This window comes from Henckelia pumila, chromosome 4, assembly GCF_033568475.1.
Source record: "Henckelia pumila isolate YLH828 chromosome 4, ASM3356847v2, whole genome shotgun sequence".
Lineage (NCBI taxonomy): Eukaryota > Viridiplantae > Streptophyta > Magnoliopsida > Lamiales > Gesneriaceae > Henckelia > Henckelia pumila.
The window spans coordinates 2,226,093-2,249,610 of record NC_133123.1 but is presented as its reverse complement, the minus strand read 5'-3'; the positions used below and the strand labels follow the sequence as shown (position 1 = coordinate 2,249,610).

General features: G+C 32.9%; 1 protein-coding gene across 4 annotated transcripts; it reads right to left on the bottom strand.

Moving 5' to 3' along the window:
• Positions 1 to 19,734: 19,734 nt before the first annotated feature.
• Positions 19,735 to 22,425, bottom strand: LOC140864113 (E3 ubiquitin-protein ligase RGLG3-like). Of its 4 annotated transcripts, none has more exons than XM_073268047.1 (10): positions 22,360 to 22,425; positions 21,939 to 22,143; positions 21,585 to 21,816; positions 21,379 to 21,492; positions 21,071 to 21,248; positions 20,865 to 20,970; positions 20,649 to 20,776; positions 20,326 to 20,497; positions 20,191 to 20,265; positions 19,735 to 19,976 (listed from the first exon to the last, which is right to left on the bottom strand). In XM_073268047.1, the coding sequence occupies exons 2-10, from the start codon at positions 22,128 to 22,130 to the stop codon at positions 19,878 to 19,880; spliced, it is 1,296 nt and encodes a 431-aa protein (XP_073124148.1). In that variant the 5' UTR covers positions 22,131 to 22,143; positions 22,360 to 22,425; the 3' UTR covers positions 19,735 to 19,877. The 4 variants fall into 4 exon arrangements, with proteins under 4 accessions (XP_073124148.1, XP_073124150.1, XP_073124149.1 ...); XM_073268049.1 differs by having other exon boundaries at positions 20,191 to 20,247; XM_073268048.1 differs by having other exon boundaries at positions 21,939 to 22,139; positions 22,351 to 22,411.
• Positions 22,426 to 23,518: the final 1,093 nt, after the last annotated feature.

Below are 23,518 nucleotides of genomic sequence, written 5' to 3'. Positions count from 1 at the left end.
CATCTATGAAGCTCAGCAACTCACACCCGGATGTGGAGTCCACCAACTGGTCAATTCGGGGCAAAGGGTAGCAATCTTTGGGACAGGCTTTATTTAAATCCCGGAAATCCACACACATTCTCCAATTCCCCGTAGCCTTTGGTACTAGCACTACGTTGGACAACCAAGTAGGAAATTGTATTTCCTTGATGTGCCCGGCCCGCAGTAGCTCTTGAACCTGCTCCGCTATCACCTTATCCTTCTCGGCCCCAAAATGCCTCTTCTTTTGTAAGACAGGTCGGGAACCCGGGCTGATGTTTAGTTTGTGTTCTGCCACCCGAGATGAAACTCCCACCAAATCACCCTGAGCCCAGGCGAACGCATCCTTATTCTGAATGAGGCAGCCTCTCAATGCTTCAATCAACCATGCGTCTAAATCCCGAGCTATTTTAACAGACTTCCCTGTTTGCCCGAGCTCTATCTCTACCTCTTCATACTCGCTTTTAGATTCCTCCACAGAACAGACTTCTCTTCCCCCCAAGGCTCCTTCCTTTCCATTCTGTTTTGCCCTCTTGTAGTCTATCTTCACTGTCTCGGCATAGCATTTTCAAGAGGAAGGCTGATCTCCTCGAACTTCTCCGACCTTATCTCCCACTGGGAATTTGATCTTTTGATGGTAAGCTGAGGCTACGGCTTTGAAAGAGTTCATAGCCGGCCTACCCAAGATGACATTATAGGAAGAAGGTGCTTCCACTAATGTGAATCTTGTCATGACCGTCCTCTTCTCATCTCCTGATCCCAAGGTGATAGGCAGCAAAATTTCCCCTTGGGTTGGACAGTGTGCCCGGCAAAACCATACAAGGCGGTTTTTACCGGGCTCAACTCATACCCCTGCAAATCCATCTGCTCGAATGCTTCTTGAAAAAGGGCATTCACTGAGCTTCCCGAGTCAAAGAACACCCTTCGAACATCATAATTGGCGATCCGAGCTTGTATAAGCAAGACGTCATTATGGGGTAAGTTTACTCCCTCCAGGTCTTGGGGTCCAAATGTGATGATTGGCCCCGCACCCTGCCTTCCTTCCTCCACCCCTAAACTTTCCCTCCGACTCCAGGCCTTCCTAGCCCGGTTGGAATCTCCATCCGTAGATCCTCCCGATATCATGTTAATGATACCTTTGGCTGGCCCGTCCCCAGATGTTTTGTCTTTTTTTGCATGATCCATTTCTTGTTTCCCTTTTCCCGAGAGCTGGTGGCATCCCGGGGAGGAATCGACGTCTGTGACCCCCAAAACCAAGGCACGCTTCGGGGATTTTTTGGGACCGACCTACCATCTCTAACATAAGGCATTTGGTGTCTTTGCTGCAGAGTTCGGCACTCACTGGTGTCATGAGTGCACTCTTGATGAAGTGCAAAGTACTTCCAGAGCTTCTCCTTAGAAACAGGGGCCTGCGTGTCCACCCTTTCTTCACACATATGAACAGCCTTATCTCGGGTCCCTCGGTATGGAGCATACCGGGACAATCGCCCCATGGGATCATGGTTATCTACTTCTTCCTTGTTCCCGGCCTCCCTCCCGCCGGGCCACCTCCTTTTTCTGCCTCTGAGCTTCCTCCATGTTAATGTATTTTTCAGCCCGAGCCAGCAAATATTCGAAGGTCCGGGGTGCTTTTTTCACTAGTGATTTGAAAAGTTCCCCTTCCCGAAGACCTTGAGTGAAAGCCGTGATCTTGGTCTCCTGGGCACAAGTCGGGACCTCCAAAGCAATTTTGTTAAACCTTTTGATTTAGGTTCGTAAAAACTCCTCTCCTGACTGCTTTGCATCAAAAAGGCTATAGGCAGTTTTCCTATACCTCTTGCTATTGCCGAAGTGCTGCAAAAACACTTGCTTGAATTCTGCAAATGATTGAACACTCTGGAGCTCCAACTTCTCAAACCATCTTTGGGCATAATCCACCAAAGTGGTTAGGAAGACTTTGCATTTGATCTTATCTCCATAGCAATGTAACATGGCTACATTTTCAAACCAAGCCAGGTGCTCCTCTGGGTCTGTGCTCCCATCGTACTCCCGGATTTTAGCCGACTTGTAATTCAGTGGCAAGGGTTCCTCTATCACCTCCTGTGAAAAAGGGCAACCCGAAATTTTGATAGGGCAAGCCATTTGGGAACCCCCCTCCTCCAACTTCTGTACCTTCCTCCTGAGCTCATGCAACTCATCTGCCATGGACGGCTGTATTGAGTGCATCCAAGAGCTTTCTTCTTCTTCTCCTTCTTGAACCTGGGCAGTAGGGTTTGGATTACCCTCATTCCCTTCTTCCTCCACTGTTATGTCCTTTGATTGTGGCTGCTTTGCAGCTATCAACGACTTCCGTACCACATCTTGGACAAATGATTCTAACTGCTCCAAGGGAATGGTAATAATTCGTCCTGGCTGATGGTCTCCAGGTAATGTTTGATCATGAGAAGCCATATCTACGTCTATAGAACAAGCTTTCCCACAGACGGCGCCAATGATGATGGTTTGTAAAACCAGGGCCCGAGCTATCAGGGTAGTGTTGTGGGCCTGACGTGGTGACCGGGCTAATGGAAGTAATATATGAGCTCCCCGGGGCATTCGTGGCCCTGCTCCCCTGTCTTGCCGATGCATCACATACATTTTCCATTTAGTAAAAATTGTTACTTTTATTTTTTTGTTTTTGTTGATCGGATTTCGATAACAAAGTTTGTTCTTATTCATAACATATTGTCATAACATATTGTTATGTCTTCAATTTCATCGTTTTCAGAAATTTGAATTATCATTTTTCAGTTGCTTGAAAAATGTTCTTTTTTATGATTTTTGGAATAAAAGATTTGGAGATCTTTTATTTTATTCCATAATTGATCTATTTGACGTAAATATTTTAGTAAGATTATTTTATCAAATAAATTTTTAATCTCAATATCTAAAGTTAATCCAGGCATTAATAATCTGCTTTATTTAACCGCTCTGATACCAGGTTGCGGAATTCTTATGAATTTCTCATTCATGTTTTACAGATCTATGATGTTTTACAGATCTATGAATTTCTCATTGGTTGCGGAATTCTTATGAATTTCTCATTCATGTTTTACAGATCTGATTCATTTATAACAGATAAATGTTTTTTGATTAATTTGGTTCCATTCATAGGTTATTATTACAAATTTTAGTTGATAAATTGATTCAAATATGGTTAAATCAGAAGTATTCAAATGATATTCATGAAATATATCATATTCATGATCATCTTCTATTTCAAACCAGTTTTTTATTATTAATCATAAAGAATGATGACATGATTAATGTATTTTGACTATTTCTTTAAATTAAGGGCTGCAGGAGATTTGGAAAGGTTACCTTGATTGAATGAGTCTTGGTTTTGAGCAGAGGCCAAATCCTTGCTTTCCCTTAACGATCACTTGATCAACTGGTACTTGCTTTATGGATTTCCAGGTTTACTCTAACCATGAATCTTCAATGGTTGACTTCCAACCTTATCCTCCTTATGCCCTGCTTGTTTAGTTATTAGCCATAAGGCTTAATTTTGTTTTTGATTTTATGTTTCTTAGTTTCTGATAGTTTTCATACGTCTTGTATGAATCAGATTGTAAGAAACTTAAGAAGAGAGAGATACTCAAACTTCACTTATTCATTTACAACACAAACATCTCCTTTTATAGGCGTGGAGAAATGCATACAGTAGTAAAAATAAAGGAAGAGGGGGACCATCCGATACTACATAATGGAAAACAGCTCATTTTACATCTGAGTGGATGCCTTTCACATGTGGTGTGGTCCATGATTTTATTTGTTTTTACATTGTGTCACTTTCTGAATCACTGGTACATTCGGACCATTTCTTTATTGGTTTGTCTTCTTTGATAGCTGGTTTGTCCTATTTGACAGATTCTTCTTCTGTCTGAATGGGTTGGCAATGTACACATTTGTGAGTGGAATTCATTGTTCTTAGTCTTTGACATAACATTTGTTGGGTTTCTCGGGTCATGTCAACTCTTGCTTCATAGATTGGAGCTTCGAATTGAGCTAACATGGCTTGTTCTTTCTTTTGGATTGTCTCCTTGTGTCCAGTGGTTAATAAAATTTTACTGGTTGCAAAATTTATTTTAACCTTTGAGTTTCCATCAATCTTTCCTGTCTTTGAGATCATGTCAATCAATGTCTTTATTCTTATCTCAGGAAGTGTTGAGATATCCATTACTGGTTTCTCTTCATTTGATCCTTCAAATAAGAACTTGTCTTTATTTTTTCGACATTGAATGTATATCATCGGTTGATAGAATTTGTCATTTTTCCAATCTGGAAGGGTTGAACGAATACTTAATGTTAACACTGGTTCATCCTTGAAGACTGCTTTCTTGAACTGGATAATACTATTTCTCAGTTGATATAAAAATAGTTTTATCTCTTGATTGTTGGGACTGATTTCTAATCCGCTTAATAATCTATTTGAAAAGAATCTTGCGACTTCATGCGCTGGAGCACCTTGTAGTGTTCTTGCTCTTGATATGCTCTGTGTGTCACAAGTTTGTAGCCAATATCCTGCAGATGGTTTGGTTATTCTCAAATAGTTTGGTGTTTCAAAGAATTCAGTTTTGAGTTTTTCTGGAAAATTTGTTTTTTCAAAAATTGGTTTTTGTGGTCGCAGATTGACCATCTTTCTTTCTCTTGTTTCAAGGGCGCTTTTAAACGTCCTTTCTTCTTTTTCATTTTTCTCGGTGCTGGCTGTGACCACCGGTTCTTTCTTCTTTTCTTTTTCTTTTCCTTTTTCTTTTTCTTTGTTATCAGTGTTGGCTGTGACCACTGACTGTTTTTCATTCATCTCCATTATTTTGTCAAATGGAGTTGCTAACTTGATTGGTGTTCTTGGTGAGGATGATGATGACGACGTTGTCATCTTTTCTTTTATCCTCTGAATTTTTTTATTTATATTCTTTTTTTCTTTGTTGAAGAATCTGAATTTCTTCATCTATGTCAATCAATTATTCTTTTAATTGATCTAATTGTTCCATCCTGCACAAGAAACATATATATATATATATATATATATATATATATAAAATGATTAGAAATTTAACTCTTTATCGTGAGTAATTCGGATAGTTTTTTTTTTATGCGTATCATTGCATTTATGAATTCTTTTTCAAGAATTGAACCAATTTTCATGAGATTGATTATTTTACTCATAGAGTAATTCATGTTTCTGAATATAAATCTCATTTCATCAATTTATATACCCCATGCTTTCTAAGGCATGTTCGGATGACTTGAAATCATAAAATAATTCATGTTTTTGAATATAAATCTCAATTTATCAATTTATATTCCCCATGCTTTCTAAGGCATGTTCGGATGAATTGAAGTCATAAAATAATTCATGTTTTTGAATATAAATCTCATTTCATCAATTTATATTCCCCATGCTTTCTAAGGCATGTTCGGATGACTCGTAGTCATTTTCTAGATCACTTAGGATCTCTTTTGTTATTCTGGTACTACGGATAGTATAATTTGGATGAAGTTATCTAGTTAATGCGTCGAGTAATGAATTGTCCGTTTTTTTGACATGCTGGATCTCGAACTGATAATGGTTCAATTCCAATTGCCATCTAATTAACCTTGCTGCATTTCTCCTTGCATTTCTTGATATTTTTCTTGCCTTGAAATATGTTAAATTCATATTATCCGTTCTTACTAAAAACGGTTTAGAAATAAGATAAATCTCATAATTTCTAATTGTATATATTAAAGCTAATAATTCTTTTTCATTTGAATGATAATTTAGTTGTGTGACCGCTTTAATCAGTGTGAATAAATTCAACTGGCAAGCGTACCAGGTCAAGTAATAATATAGTGGACAAAGGTCCAAGTGTCGAACCCACAGGGACTGTATAAAAATGATTACCAAAATATATTTATTTCTACCTAATCTAGACTAATCAAAAATAGCGATTTCAGATTTTAACTAATAATTAAAAATTGCAATTAAAATTAAATTAAGTAAAAACGCAGCTGGAAAATTTTGGATTACTTCAAATTTGGGAAAAGTTCGATCAAGGACTCGCGTAGGTACCAGACAATTCATGTAACAAGCAGTCGATCTAAGACATCAGACTTAATCTTAATTCACGAGAATTTTCCTAATTTGTTCGAAGGACTATTTCTAGAACAATCAAACCTATTCAAATATTGATGAACTAATATTTCGTAATTCTAATCAAACTTGAATGCATGAATAACTGTGAAAATTCGGTTTACACCCAAACCGCATAATGAAACCGAATTCTATTTCTAGTCAGTTTTACACTATGTTGACTATCAAAGTGATCGAATTCGAGACCTCCTCTGTCGACTTGGAATCGATTAACAAGCAAACAAATAACTGGCCAAGAAATTCGTAAGACAAATATAAATTCGATAATCAATAAAATCAAATCAAGTCTAAAAATCTCAAATAAACAAACGAGTTTTATACATAAATTGTCTGGCCTAATCACGTGGCCTTGATCGAAATAGAAAACTACTCAATAAATAAATTCATGATCAAACAAGATTTTTAATCATGAAAAGTAAAAATAAAATAAAAAAAAGAATAAGAAATCTTCTCCCAAGCGTGTAGCCTGTAGCCACCTCTGAAAATCTGGAACTCTCCAACTCTGGAACCCTTATTCTGATGCTCAAATATATTTATAGGTCCCAAATATTAAAAAAATAATATCCTTTCCGAGAAATAATTTTCCAAAAATAAAACTCTGGTCGCGCGGCTCGCTCGAGCGAACACTCTTTTGCTCCGAGGATTTGAAATCACGTCTCGCTCGCTCGAGCGAGCATCAACTCTCGCTCGAGCGAGACATTTTCTGCCCGAGAAAAACTCATGCACAGACTTCATGCGCTAAACTCCCTTTCCTTAGCACGATAGCGCCTCCACCATTTCTTGTTAGCGCCAAACACAAGGGCAAACGCGCTACACACTCACCATCAGCGCAACTTTCAACCAGCTCGAGCGACAATTTTAAAAAATTCATATCTTGAGTTCTAGCCGTCGGATCGAGCTAAAATTTGGACATCAGCTTCAAAACATCTTGAACTTCATTATCATTGGTGAAGATCGGATTTGGATTTTTATAAAATTAAATATGATTTTTAGATCAAAGCTGCTCCATAATTAACTCTTCAAAAATCCATTTTCCTACAAAATTAACCGGGAAAGTGAAATACACAGACATGCATTAAAACATATAAACACACATAAAAATAATATGAATGCACACAAAATAAATATAAAAATAACACAAACTAATGCATACAAAATGCACTTATCATTGTGCACCTTGAAAAGTTCCTGATGTATAATTACATAATTTTTCATTATTCCTAGTAGCCGTTTTAGTAAGTCCTTCTAAATTTTTTTCTCCTGTATAAGCTTTTAAACATGCTCTCCAGTATTCATCTGAGGCGTCTGTTTCAATTATTATTATGTCTTTATATGAAGGAAAATATAATTCTGGAAGATTACTAATTTTTTTTTTTTTAATAGTGTCTATATAATTAGTATCTTCTTTTGACCATTTCCATTTATAGTCCTGTTTAAGTTTGACCTGAAGAGGTTTTCTGATTTCTGCAAGTTTCTTAATGTAATTTTCAGAATAAGTTAATAATCCTAGCAATCTTCTTAATTGATCTTTATCTTTGATTTCACTAGAAAAATCATGAATTTTCTTAAGTATATGTTGTTGCAAACAATGTTTTCCGTCTTCTATTTGTAATCCTAGATAATTTATTTTTGTTTTAAACAATTGTGCTTTCTTTTCAGAAAGTATAATTCCATCTTTATGACAAATATCTAATACTGTCATAAGGTCTCTATAATGTTGATCTAATGTTTTTGAGTAAATTAATATGTCATCTATGTAAACACAACAAAAATCTACATAAGGTTTAAAAGATTCATCCATGTATCTTTGAAAGATACCTGGAGCTTGTTTAAGTTCGAAAGATAATACAGTCCATTGATATTGTCCTTTTGGACAGCTGAATGTTGTAAGTAGTTGAGTTTGTGGTTCTAGCTGAATTTGCCTGAATCCTGATTTACAATCTAAACTGGAGAAATATTTCATTCCTCCTATGTAAGATAGTAAATCATTCTTGTTTGGGATGTAATATCCATCCATAATTGTTGCATTATTCATTTTTGATAATCAATTACCATATTTTTCTTATCAGTGTCTTTCTTACTGACATAAAAGGTTGGTGAAGAGTGTGGACTCTTGCTTGGGATGATTATCTTAAGTTTTAGTAATTCTTAAACCTCTTTTTCGAATATTTTTACATCATCCATTTTGCATCTTCTTGGTGCTTTACGGATTGTGATATTAGGGTCTTTAAGTTTTATTGAAGCAATGAATTGTTTTCTTTTCTTAATTTTGTCCTGAGGATTTTCAGAACAAATATCATGAAATTTCTTCATGATTTATTTTTCATGATTAATTGTTAAAATATTTTCTATTTTTAGTTCTATTAGATTTGTATTTCGTTTATGAAAATTCTTTGTAAATCCTTCATTTCTTACACGAAATGCTGTTCGTATTTTAGGAATATAAATCATTGATGATCTTTTGTTTAAAGTTATATGATTTTCAAATTGTGTAAAAAGAAGATATTCTCTTAAAAAGTTATTTCATATTATAATGTTCATTCCTGATTCTATTTGGTATATAATGGGTATTACAAATTTTTTTTTCTCAATTTCTATTTTTAATTTTTCTGCTACTGTATCAAGCATGATTATTGATCCATCTCCTATTCGAACTTTTAATCCTTTATCATATTTCTTCCAATAATAATTTGGAAGTATATGTTTGCTTCCTAAATACATACTTGCTCCTGTATCAACATAAGCATGTATATGATATGGTTTATGTTCTTTGATTTTAATTTGAATTTTTATATATATACTATTTGGATTAGTTTGTTTTTATTATCCATTCTTTTTTTTTTAAAAAAATAATTTTAGGAGATAAGAGTATAATTGGTATTTATAAACAAAAGTTTCTCTCTCCAGGGAGTTGAAAGTAAGTTTTATTTATGTAGGGATTTATAAATAAGTGATAAATTGATTTAGGGAGTGATTGACAATTAACCCAAAAGATAAAGATTCACCTGAATAATAATATTATGAGAAATCAAAACAGCAGTAGCACAGTAACAAGCATACCGATACAAAAGTAATTTAATTTTCTATTTATTATAGTTGTGTGTAGTTTTTATGATAAGAATATAATTATACTAAATCCTATCAATCTCATTTTTTTTGTGGCGTGTATTAATCGTAAGGTCTATCCAACCTAAATTAAACCTTAAAAACATGATGATTATTATAATAAAATATGTGATAAATAATCATTTTTACTATATTATTTCCAACGAATAGAAATCACATTAATACCCTTTATTTTTTTTCAAAAAAAATAATATATAAAAAACCCCATTTTAAAAATAATAAAACATGAATAAAATAAATTTCATTTTATTTTCTCCTTATTTGTGGACTTTTTTTAAATGTAACTAATATTGATACCCAATAATTTTGGTGAATTAAAATAACTTATTAGTGATTAAGAATAATTTACATTCTTCAATAAAAATCGCAATTTCAAATTAAAATACAGATACAAAATAAAAATAAAATGATATATTATAAAATCATAATTTCAATTACAATATTGATAAATCAAACTAAGCATGCATGTTATTACTTATTATCCATAATTGTTCCACATCTTATAAAATTAGTTTCATAGTTTCAATATGATTTATCCATATATAATCTAGTCACAACCCACAATAAACGCAATCATATATATATATATATATATATATATACATGTATTTATTTCCATCATCTTAAAATTAGTTTAATACTTACAATATGATTTATCCATATATATAGTCTAATCACAACCCACAATAAACGCAACCATACATACATACATTTATACATATATAAAGTTTTGATATGGTGAGCAACTATTATGCACATTTTATGTGTGCACCTACTGATGTGACGTTCATCTATTAAATGTAGAAGATGTCACGTCAATGATACATACATAAATGCACATGATAAATACTCATCATATCAAAACCTATCATCTTATCTTATTTATAAAGGAGGAACAGGTCATTTTGGCTCTTCCATAGATGCATATGTATTGATATATCATATAATATCCGTTTTCCCATTTTAATCTTAATAAGTAGACAGCTAAACATGATTAAACATATATAGTACCTAAGTACGAAAAAACGATTATTATTTACTATCCTATTATAGTTGACAAATTAATTAATTACACACCAACGCACTTTATTTTATTACAGTAGTCAGTATATATGTCCAAAATGTTACATTTGCGCTATTTTTTTCCTCAACTTGTGGATCACTTAATGAATACTGCAAACCAAAGTAATTTTCAAATTTGTGTATATTGATTCTCCGGCTTATATATATATATATATATATATATATATATATATATATATATATATATATATATATGTTGAAAATATATTATTTTATTATTGTTGAATATTGAATGTTGAATATTGAGTTGTAAAATGTGGAAAATTAGTGTGTGATGATGTAGATGATGATGTTTTAATTTTTGGACTAATATCAAATGTGGATCTATAAATAGGTCTTCATTTGTGATGAAAAATACAATTGAGTTGAGAGAAAAATATTATAAAGTGTAGAGTTTGATATATTTTGAGTTTTGGAGTATTTACTTTTTACCGTAAATTTTTACTTTTTCACAACATGTTATCAGCACGATCGCTCGAAGGTTCTCTATATTTTCCGACGCTTCAAAATACAAGAAGAAGTCAAAAATATTCAACAAATAAGAATTTTTATTTTACTGTTTATATATTTTTATTATGTATATATTAATATATGATATCATGTTATGAAAAAAAAATAAGTTTTTTTTCAAAACTTGTTATAAATCCTGGGAGGATGTTAAGACGACATCCCACACTCCCGGTAAGGGATACGACAAGTATAAAAGCCTCTAAGGTTCTTAAACAATATAATCATATTTGTATAATTTCATGTTATTATATAAAAGGTTGTCTACGACACCGATCTTATAATAATGTGATATGATATACTATACCTGACTTTATACTAAATATATTGGTATAATTTCACAATATTATATAAAAGGTTGTCTACTACACCGATCTTATAATAATGTGATATGATATACTATACCTGACTTTATACTAACTATATTGGTATAATTTCACAATATTATATAAAAGGTTGTCTACGACACCAATCTTATAATAATGTGATATGATATACATAATTATTTAATTATGATATCATTATATGCATCACATGATTATCACAATTTTTTATTCAACACATACTCGATTTTATTTCTTACCCCCAACGGTCACAAACGGTAACAAACGGCTAGTTTTTGGTCTATAAATATGTTCACTCAAACTCATTTTCAATCACACCAAATTAACTCTTTCTCTAAAAAAAAATAATAAATTTCCTCGGTTTTTTTCGAAGATGAAGATGATGGCATTTATAAGGCTATTTTTCATAACGACTATGATCATCATGCTCACGAGTCTTGTACTCACCAACGATTTTTCACCACATACTTTTTCTCTATTTGTACACGTACTTGTACTCATCGTTTATCCATTATTTTGTATTGTCATATTAATGAAAATTAACTTATAAAATGCATTGTTATTTTTCTAGTACCACCATGTCAAATTGGCAAAGTTTAAATTCGTTGCTCTCGATATCATTAGAAAAGAGCAAAGAAATGTTAATGAGAAATCATCAATCCCGACTCAATGTATCTACGGCATTTCCAGAAGCAAATGTCGTAAGTAAAAATGAAAACCAAAATCAAAGGCAATAAACTAGATTTTGGTTGAGGTCGAGGATGTGGTCATGAACGTGGATGTAGAAATGATCGTGGTCGTGGTTATGGCCGTGAATATGAAAATAATCGAGATAGTTACTTCAATAACTAATCTCAAAAGGACGCCACGAACCACCCAAAAAGGCAGCATGAAAATATGAGTGAAAATAAAAATCACTCAAAAAGATATGAGAGTGTTTGTTATAAATGTGGCACTCCAAGACATTGGTCATATACCTCTGAGCACTTATGTAAGCTCTTTAAAGTATCGATAAAGGGGAAATAAAAAGAGACCAATTTTGTTGAAAACAGTAACCATTTAAGTGGTTCAACTTATTTCAATGCTGCCGATTTTTTCAAATGATTTCGAGAACATTGATTAATATATTGGTGGGACTAGAATGTAACATGCTATATTTTTCATGCTTTCTTATGAAACATGATATATTTTGCATATATATATTATCCTTGATTTTTCTTTATTATATTTTTGTGAAGTTTGATATGAAAATGTTATGAGCAAACATGGAAATAATATCATGAAAATTTGCATACCAGATAGTGGTACAACGCACACTATTCTGCGAGATAAAAGATATTTCTTGGAAATAAAACCAACAAAAGCAATGGTGAATACCATATCAGGTCCTGTAGACTTGATTGAAGGTTGTGGTAAAGCACAATTTTTGTTACCAAATGGTACAAAATTTCTGATAAATGATGCTTTATATTCACCACAATCGAAAAAAAATTTGTTGAGTTTTAATGACATATATTCTCATGGATATGATACTGAGACGATAACTGATGAAAATCAAAAATATATGTGTCTTACCACATATAAATCAGGAAAGAAATATGTGGTTGAAAAATTATCAATGCTCCATACTGGATTGCATTATACACATATAAGGCCAATCGAATCAAATATGGTGGTTAATAGTTCTTCAATATTAACAAATTGACATGATCGATTGGGACATCCTGGTTCAATAATGAGGCGAAGAATTATTGAAAATACGCATGGTCATCCATTGAAAAACCAGAAGATCTTTCAGAATAATAAGTTTCAATGTAAAGCATGTTCTCTTGAAAAAAGTATTATAAGGCCATCGCTAGCTAAAATCCAAACAGAATCACCCATATTTCTTGAACGTATTCAGGGTGATATTTGTGGGCCAATTCATCCACCATGTGGATCATTTCGATATTTTATGGTATTGATCGATGCCTCCAGCAGATGGTCACATGTATGCTTATTGTCAACTCGGAATGTGGCATTTGCAAGACTAATGGCTCAAATAATAAAATTGTGGAATCAATTTCCCGATTATACAATCAAAAAAATAAGACTTGATAATGCTGGAGAATTTACTTCCCAAACTTTCAATGACTATTGTATGTCAATGGGAATTACTGTTGAACATCCTGTTGCTCATGTTCATACACAGAATGGATTAGCTGAATCATTGATTAAACGTCTACAACTGATTGCTAGAACAATGATTATGAGAACAAAACTCCCTATTTCTATATGGGGACATGCAATTTTACATGCTGCAGCATTAATTCGCATCAGACAAAGTGCATATCATAAATTCTCCCCATTGCATCTTGCATTTGTTAAAGAACCAAATATTTCTCATTTGAGAATTTTTGGATGTACGGTGTATATGCCTATTGCACCACCTCAACGATCAAAAATGGGTCCTCAAAGAAAAATCGGTATTTATATCGGTTATGATAGCCCATCAATCATTTGATATCTTGAGCCTCAAACAGGCGATGTGTTTACAGCACGCTTTGCTGATTGTCATTTTAATGAAGAAATCTTCCCAGTGTTAGGGGGAGAAAAGAAACACATCGAAAAAAAATCACATGGTATGTACCATCATTGTTACATTTGGATCCAAAGACCAAACAATGTGAGAAAGATGTACAGCAAATTGTGCACATGCAAAGAATTGCAAATCAAATGCCAGATGCATTTGCAGACACAAAAGGGGTAACAAAATCATATATACATGCTGTAAATGCCCCTGCTCGAATTGAAATTCCAAAGAAACAAATTGAAGACACTCATGATGTCATAAAACGCTTGAAGCGTGGAAGACCAATCGGTTCCAAGGACAAAAATCCTCGGAAAAAAAAAGGCATAGAAAAACACGACGATCATAAAATAGAAAATGGTGTTCCAGAAGAATCACCTGATGATGAAAATATTTTGTCAGAACCACAAACTGACGAGAATCGTGAAATCTCTATCAATTATATTAATACTGGAAAAATATGGAACCGAAAAGACATAGAAGATATTGATGAGATATTTTCTTATAATGTGGCTTGTGACATCGTAAATGAAAACGAGGATCATGAACCAAAATCATTTGGTGAATGTAAAACTCGTCATGATTGGGCAAAATGGAAAGATGCCATCCAGGTTGAATTGGATTCGCTAAATAAACGCAATGTTTTTGGACCTATAGTCCTCACACCTGAAGGTGTAAAACCTGTTGGATACAAATGGGTTTTTATTCGAAAGCGAAATGAGAAAAATGAAATAGTCAGATATAAAGCTAGACTTGTTGCACAAGGTTTTTCTCAAAGGCCTGGAATTGATTATGAAGAAACGTATTCTCCTGTTATGGATGCAATTATGTTTCGATATTTGATTAGTTTGGTAGTCTCTGAAAATTTGGAAATGTGTCTGATGGATGTTGTTACGGCTTACTTATATGGATCACTTGATAGCGATATATATATATGAAAAACCCTGAAGGATTTAAGATGCATGAAGCACAAAGTTCAAAACCCAAAGAATTTTATTCTGTAAAATTGCAAGGATCATTATATGGGTTGAAGCAATCCGGCCGAATGTGGTATAATCGGCTAAGTGAGCACTTGATGAAAAAGGGATATGTAAATGATCCAATATGCCCTTGTATTTTCATTAAGAAAACACATCCGGATGTGTAATTATTGTTGTATATGTTGATGATTTAAACATCATTGGAACGAATAAAGAAATTCAAAAAATTATGATGTACTTGAAGGAAGAATTTGAAATGAAGGATCTTGGAAAAACCAAGTACTGTCTGGGTTTGCAAATCGAACAAAAAGAATGTGGAATTTTTGTTCACCAGGCAAATTATACAGAAAAGATCCTTAAACGTTTTAATATGGATAAATCAAATCCATTAAGTACTCCAATGGTTGTAAGATCATTAAACATAGAAAAGGATCCATTCCGTCCATGTGGAGATGATGAAGTTATTCTTGGTCCAAAAATACCATATCTAAGTGCCATTGGTGCCCTTATGTATCTTGCAAATTGCACTAGACCTGATATATCTTTTGCTGTAAATTTATTGACAAAATTCAGTTCATATCCAACAAAGAGGCATTGGAACGGAATTAAACATATATTTCGTTATCTACGAGGAACAACAGATTTGGGACTTTTGTACTCAAAAGACACCAATCAAAGTATCATTGGTTATGCTGATGCTGGATATTTATCTGATCCACATAAGACACGTTCTCAAACCGGATATGTATTTACTCGTGGAGGCACCGCAATTTCTTGGCGTTCACAGAAACAAACACTCGTAACAACTTCATCAAATCACGCTGAGATTATTGCGCTACATGAAGCAAGCCGTGAATGTGTTTGGCTAAAATCAATGACACAACATATCCAAACTTCTTGTGGATTATCAGTAGACAAGAAGCCTGTGACGTTGTATGAAGACAATGCTGCATGTATTGCTCAAATGAAAAAAGGATACATCAAAAGTGACAGAACAAAACATATACCCCCAAAGTTCTTTGCCTACACTCAAGAGCTTGAGAAGAATAAAGATATTGATATCTGTTATATTCAATCAAGTGAGAACTCATCAGATCTCTTCATAAAGGCACTTCCCACGACGATATTCAGAAAGCATATATACAACATTGGGATGCGCAATCTGCGGAATATGTGAAGAATCACTCATGTTAACATGAGGGGGAGTTTACGTGGCTGTACTCTTTTTCCCTTACTATGGTTTTTATCCCACTGGGTTTTTTCTAGTAAGGTTTTTAACGAGGCAGTATAAAACACATAATAAAGACAATCATCATATGACGATCATCATCACAAGGGGGAGTGTTGAAAATATATTATTTTATTATTGTTGAATATTGAATGTTGAATATTGAGTTGTAAAATGTGGAAAATTAGTGTGTGATGATGTAGATGATGATGTTTTAATTTTTGGACTAATCTCAAATGTGGATCTATAAATAGGTCTTCATTTGTGATGAAAAATACAATTGAGTTGAGAGAAAAATATTATAAAGTGTAGAGTTTGATATATTTTGAGTTTTGGAGTATTTACTTTTTACCGTAAATTTTTACTTTTCCACAACAATATATATATTATATGGATATGATTAATCAATAATTGAATTATTATTTATACAACCTATAAACAAATTACCACATTGTCGTGTCAATGAAAGGGATCGAAGGACTTATTCCAAATATTAAGCAATTAATTAATAATTAATCACACATTAATTAACACGAACACACTAATTAACAATCGCCACCACTTCATTTTTCTGCTGCCCCTCTAATATTGCTAGTACTGATTCAACACCTAAATAATAAATAATCAAAGATAAGATTATGAATAAATTATGCTTTCAATAATTATAATTAATGTTCAATATATCCTCCCTCGGAGTGGCATCTCCAGCAGTAAAAAACAGAGCAGGGAAGAAAGAAAGAAAATATAATAAAATTTTATGATTTGGATTTTGATATCCCATTTATGATAAAATGATATGATTCAATGTAAAAAAAAATTATATACATACATTATACATATATGATATATTTACGTGTGTGTATAGGCACATCGACACATAAAAAGATTGGGTCTGGTTGGCCCAAGTCATTAAATTAATTTTTTTAAAAATAATTGCGATGATTTTCGACCTAATAATTCAGAGGAGCAATCTTCTCAGTGGACTTTTTGAGGCTCATAGTCGAACAGCTAACAAATTCTAACTTCTGGATGAAAACCTTGACTCACTCATGGAAGTGAACTAAGTCATGCATAGCTGAACCAAATACCGATATACAATCACAAAACTCAACTAAGTTATGCATAGGGGAACCAAATATTGAAAAATTCCAGATGGATTAAATAATATGATAATAACAGATATTATTAATTTGAATATAAAATTATTGGCTTAACGCACAACCACATAACATTCGGTTTACAAGGTTTTTCATACACTTCAACATAGGTTAAGAAGAAAAAGTGGGAAAGGTTAAGAAACACACTAACAAGCAAGAGGTAGCTAGGTCCCAAAGAAGTAAAAACAATGTTTATTAATAATCTAAAATAGAAAATCGACATATGTTGTAGTCATGAACCATTGTTATTTGAAATTATATCATCATACATTAATAACAATCAATTAATATACCAGTGGAAATCCTTTTATGAATGTTTTCACATAAGAAAAAAAACTGTTATTTCTAGGACCTTCATCCAAAAGCAAGTTCGTCAATTTCATGAGGAAAAAGAGAAGTTAACCAAATATTTAAGGAAACCAAAAAATAAACACTTCAGCACATGTATATTAGTTATCAGTAACTATTGACAAGTATAGGTTACAATTTGTTATTTCAAAGTAAAAATATTAATCATCACATTATTTGGTTGATATCCATCACATGTAATGTCCTATAAAGTTAGCCATCATTGTTTTATGCTACATGTCAATGGAATGAACATTATGATAAAAATATATTAATTTTCAATTTATCGTCTTAAATCACTGAGATTTAATTTATAAAGTAACTTTTATGTTATAAATGTACCAGGTTTATGTAATTTAAACTATTTTTTTTTTTTTAAAAAAACTAAATCATTTTGAAATATTAAAATTTAATATTCAAATTGGACTAATTGACTATACGACAAATCTAATTCGCACGTATAACCACAAAAATAGTAGATCTAATTTCATATATATAAAAGAATATAATATTGTAAATCATACATGAGTGTCTAATATCGAGTAAATCAAACAAAAACAACAACAAACATCAATCATGTATTCGTATTAATAATCCCGAACGATAACCAAATACTCAATTCAATAAAGAAACTGGAAAAAGTAAGTAATTCAGTAGCATCATTGTATTTTCAATACCAAAAACAGATTTACCAAGGTAAAAAAAAAAAAAACCAAACTCAGATCTCATTAAAAAAAAATTAAAAAAAAAAAGGAATCCAACATTTCCCAAATGTAAAAAGACTCGAGCTTCCATCGTAAAACCACACCTAAAGCTTAATCCAATTCCAAGATCAACAATCCAAATTCTCTACGACCAGTACACGATCCACTTAACAACACTCCAAACTCTCAATTTTGGTAGCCAAAAAAAGAAGACCGAAGTTCCCTTTTTCACGTTTTAATCAACAACTATGTTAAAAAAACCCATAAAAGATGCAACTGAAACAAGTAGATGAATCCAATCCAGTAAAATCAAAAGCCCACAAATTCAAGAGTTAAACAATCGAAATTCATGTGCAAACAGGAAAATTACTTCTTTTAGTTATTTGTAGAAACACGTCCTTTTTTTCAAAAATGTTCTAGGAAAAAGTTTAGAAACAAGACATGACAATGAACGGAATAGAGAAAAGAAATTAAGAAATCCAAGTGACCTCTTGGAGGAAATGGGGAAATCTTACCAAGAAGCCACATAAATGTTAAATACAAAATTCCCTTTCTAAAATAACCTCAAAGTTAACATATCAAAATTTATTAAAAATTGGAATACAAACCAAATTGGAATACAAACCGAGAATTTTCAATTAGTAATGGCCGGAACACAAGTAAAAGCTCCCAAATCCTAACAAACTTTCTATTTTTATTCCCCGCATTATCTCTCCCCAACCGCCTCCAAATGGGAATCTCAAATTAGAATGTTAAGTGGATTGGTTCCAACAGAAGAATCATGTGCCCTTTAACACATATTAAGCTCAACTTGTGCTAAAAAATCACACCTAACCAAAGATGAAAAGAGAAACGTTTGGTTAAAAAATAGCTAATGAAACGTGTTCCAACATTATATATATCTCAATTTGCTTGGTCACTATTTTTTTTAACACACAACGGTAAATACTGAATAGTCTATGTATATTAAAGGAGTGTTTGCAATCACTAAAAAAAAGTGATTGTTAGCTTTTGGCTTAAAAAAATATTTTTGTGTGTTCCTTAAACCTAGATTATGTGTTAGCTTATGCTTAACTTAATTGAAATCCAAAAGCTAGTCATGTGGTGATTATGATTCTTCAAAAGTGATTTTAATATGAAGGTTATTGTTAAAATCACTCTAATAACTTATTTATCAAACACTATCCAACTTTGATTTTTAGATTTTCACATTTGTTTTCAAACATTACCAACTTTTGATTTTTCTTAACTTTTTTATAATTTATAAATTAATCACTTCTAAAAAACACAATTTATTGCAAACACTTCCTAAGTTGGATGCTGATAAGTGCAATTTATAATAAAATAATCCTTCTTGAATTCGTTTTGCAGTAGAATAATTCAGTCAAACTAGCTAGAGCTTTCATTTATTTATTTTATTAAGATAGTGGATTTGCATACACGTACCGGATGGAGAAAGAGTGGAACGATGAGGCTGTGACTGTATATTTTCTCAAACTGTACCACACAACACACACATATCCTTTCATTGAGACAAGAACGCATAAAACTGGAGGTATACACTCTGCAATGTATGTGTAACGAATTCGCAAGTCATCGCACAATCCACACCAATATATATTACATATCTTGAATTTGAACATCGATATATCTGGGGACTTAATTATAAGATGAGTTTTGTGAGAGTCTGATCCTGTTGGTTATCTCCGTCAAGCAAACAGGGCACCAGCTTAGATGTATGTCACACTCATAGCAGACCTGCACACAAATTTTGAGATATGTACCAACAATTAATATTGCATTATTATGTAGTGTTTGAGAGATCTTTTAAGAAGCACTTTTCAGCTTTTCGTCAACAAAATTTCATAAAATTTCATATTTTTGTTAACGGAAAAGCCGAGAAGTGCTTCTAAAAAGTTCTCCCAAACACTACCTTAATCTTTCTGACTCGATCGCTATATATTTTGCTTACTGTATGTCCGCATCCGAGCACGACGTCCCTTTTGTTCCCGCAACAAACCGGGCAGTTCTGTGGAGCATCAGATGACTGAATTCAGTCAGTTAAAAGATGGATGTGTAAATTTATAAGTGGAGAGATGGAATTTACCATGGGATTTGGGGAGGGGGGACAGTAAGTGCTACTGGTGGAAGGTACTGTTGGAGTACTGAAGCTTCTGTGCACCGGGGAGGGATACGGAGGAGGAGTACTATATGGTTGCCTCAAGTTTGCTGCAGATGGAGGGGGCAATGGATCTTTTGTGCTATTACCTCTTCTCCTGCTGCGGATCGAATAACAACCACGTGTTAATTAAGGATAATGCTATAAGTACACTGCGGGTTACACGTTGTGTCAGTGTACATATAGCATTACCCGTTAATTAATTATGCATTCATTCATCAAACAGAGAGTGATGTAATATATGTATGTACCCCAATAGTCCAAGCTCCAGTGTTGCCTTGTATTGTGATGGGATTTCCATCAATGCCCACAGGGCGAATTCTGCTTCCCTTTGAGCTAAGGGGATGTTTTTTGACATGATTTCTGTGAAATTAACAAACTGTACGTGTGCATCCTAAAATTGGTTAATGTTCTGCTCCTATATATATATATATATATTCATCAGTACACATGATCATGTTTTGAACCTGAATATTATCGAAGTCTCTGGCCGGAATGTTGTCGTCGAACTGTTTCATTGTGTCCCATGGCCCATCTCCAACTCCGACAACGATAATCGACAAAGGGTACTTGCTGCAAAACAGACACCACCACCACAAATCAACTAAATATTTATTTGCTTACTAATCTAGCTAGGACCAAAAAAATTCAATTGTTTCATTTCAAGATTAACCTTGCTTCCACAATCGCATCGATTGTGCTGCTCTCTTGAGGACTAAACTGCCCGAATCTGGTGTCAACACTTCGTGTCACCTGCCCGTCGGCTATGATCAAAAGAACATGATACTGGCCACCACTGCTATCAACTATTCCGATTGCGGTTTCAATTATCGGGCCAAATGATGTTGGTCCTATATATATACAAGTACACACATCATGAGCTTAATTATGCCCCAGCAGATCAATCAAAATATTTCATGAACCTCATGATCATAAAACATGCATCCATCGAGTCCCTAAACAAATTAATTTAATTTTAACCTGCTAACTTAACGCCTTTTACAACCTCTCTGTATCGGTTCAATGCCTGCTCGAATCCATAGCAGGGGCTGTGGTCTGGATAAAAGCTGAACACATCTCGATCGTGGGTTGTTACTTCAAGAATTAATATTATAATTCGATCAACACAAATAATATTATAGTTTCATGGTTTATATAATATATATATATATTATAATATAATATACCGTCACCAAAGCCAAAACAAGGAATGAGATTATCCTCATCAAATCTCGAAAGTGTCTTTCCAATAATGGAGATGGCATGCTCGTATGGATTTAAGTCATCATGTTCATCAAGGTGATGCAGGCTCTTCCCTTTGAACGACTTCATCCCCGTCCATTCGTTGCTTTTCGTGAAGTCGATGGCAACAATGAGATTAGAGGATTCGAGACCGCAATCAACAAGAGCTTGTGTCACCTGCAGCAGGAACATCGATCACCATATAAAATTAATATTAATATTCAAGAAACAATATGTAGTACTATTCATAAATATCTAATTATTTGCATTAGAAATTATAAAACTTAATTAATATTGACCTGTTCGAGAGAATTATACTTGTCAAGGATCCTTCCGTACTTCTTCTGAAACTCGGTCATTCTATTATGATCAGGTTCAGAACTAGAGCTTGTTTCTGAGTTATAAGCACGGCGGGGAGAATATTTAGAGCTCGAACGGCTAAACGAATCGCCACGTCGTGTGCTGCCACTAACGGATGGTTTTGCACCCATGCTAGCTAGCTACCTGTAAAATATATATATATATATATATATATAGAAAACTTGTCATTGCAAAATATATATTTTGAAGCATGAATCAAGATTTAATTTCTCCTAGTTCATGCATTCTTGGAAAGAGTAGCATGCACCAAGTTATTAAACGTACTCCGACAAAAATAAGATAAAATGAAAGGGTTTTATTTTTTTTTTTTCTTGTTTTCCAAATTAGCACATAACTTACCTGAGAAAGAATGATGATATTGGAAACGAAAGAAAATAAGAGATGGTACGTAGCTGAGGGGCTTTAATTAAGCGCAAAAAACTAAAGACGAACAAAGAGCCATTTTTATGGCTGAAAGGTCAGGTTAAGTACCGATCAAGTAAGCTAAGGTTTATTTAATTTAAAACTCATAAGTTGACTTCTTAATATATATATATATCGCACTCACGCAAATAGCATCGCATCATACTCATTAATTTAACATTCTTATATGAATTTTCTAACTTTATATATATTAATTCTTTTCGTCAACGTCAACTTGGTGATGCCTGAGATGACCGGTTCAGCCGTTCAGGGAATAAAAACTGTACGAAAGGAATTCCACCAATAGAACATATATGCTCGAAGCCAAATTAACTAAATTAATTAAGTTTGTGTTTCGGATTTCAATTTTTTTTAGATAAATAAGATTATAAATTTCAAATTTACTCGTTGTATGTTTATATAATATTTTTTTTATTTTAATTAGAATTAATTTTAGGTTCAATATTCAACAATTAATGTGTCATTTGAGATTCATCTATTCTATTTTATATTATTAATGTGTAAATAAGTAAGACATGTTTTAATATTTTTTTATATTATTTCATTATTATAAACAATAAAACTAACATTGAAATCTACGGATTTTAAATTTATTGCTCCAAGTGCACCGTAAACTTGTATCAATAGAATTTGGCACCAAACATTAATCAATTTTTATCTACATTATTCCCAAGGAAAACAATATTTTTTTCTCAGTGTTTATTTTTTTACATTTTTTGTTATCTATGTTGTTATCAAATTTTAGCCTTAGTCATTTATATTCTATTTTTTAAACAATTTTAATCATTTTTATGTCAAAAAATGAATCAAATTGAAATATATATATATATAAAGAACTAAATAATATTAATTAATCAATAATTACTTAATGATAAGATTTTAATAAAAATGATGATTAAAATAATGATGATGTAAAGATTTGTCTCGTGCGGTTTACTTAGCTAATTAACGTAGTTTACAAACTATTACGTTAGTTCGAGGTTTAGTCAATGCGCACCGAAAACTAGCAACTGCGGATTCTCACATCATATGATTAAATGACGATAACGATGATTATGATGATTATAATTATATA

Excerpts from the sequence above, each read along its gene's own strand:
- LOC140864113 (XM_073268047.1), bottom strand. The coding sequence starts at position 22,130 with ATGGGTGCAAAACCATCCGTTAGTGGCAGCACACGACGTGGCGATTCG. Across the intron at positions 20,777-20,864 it reads GAGACTTCGATAATATTCAG|TTTGTTAATTTCACAGAAAT; the intron begins GTTCAAAACATG and ends GCACACGTACAG. Across the intron at positions 20,266-20,325 it reads CCCCCTCCCCAAATCCCATG|TCATCTGATGCTCCACAGAA; the intron begins GTAAATTCCATC and ends GACTGAATTCAG.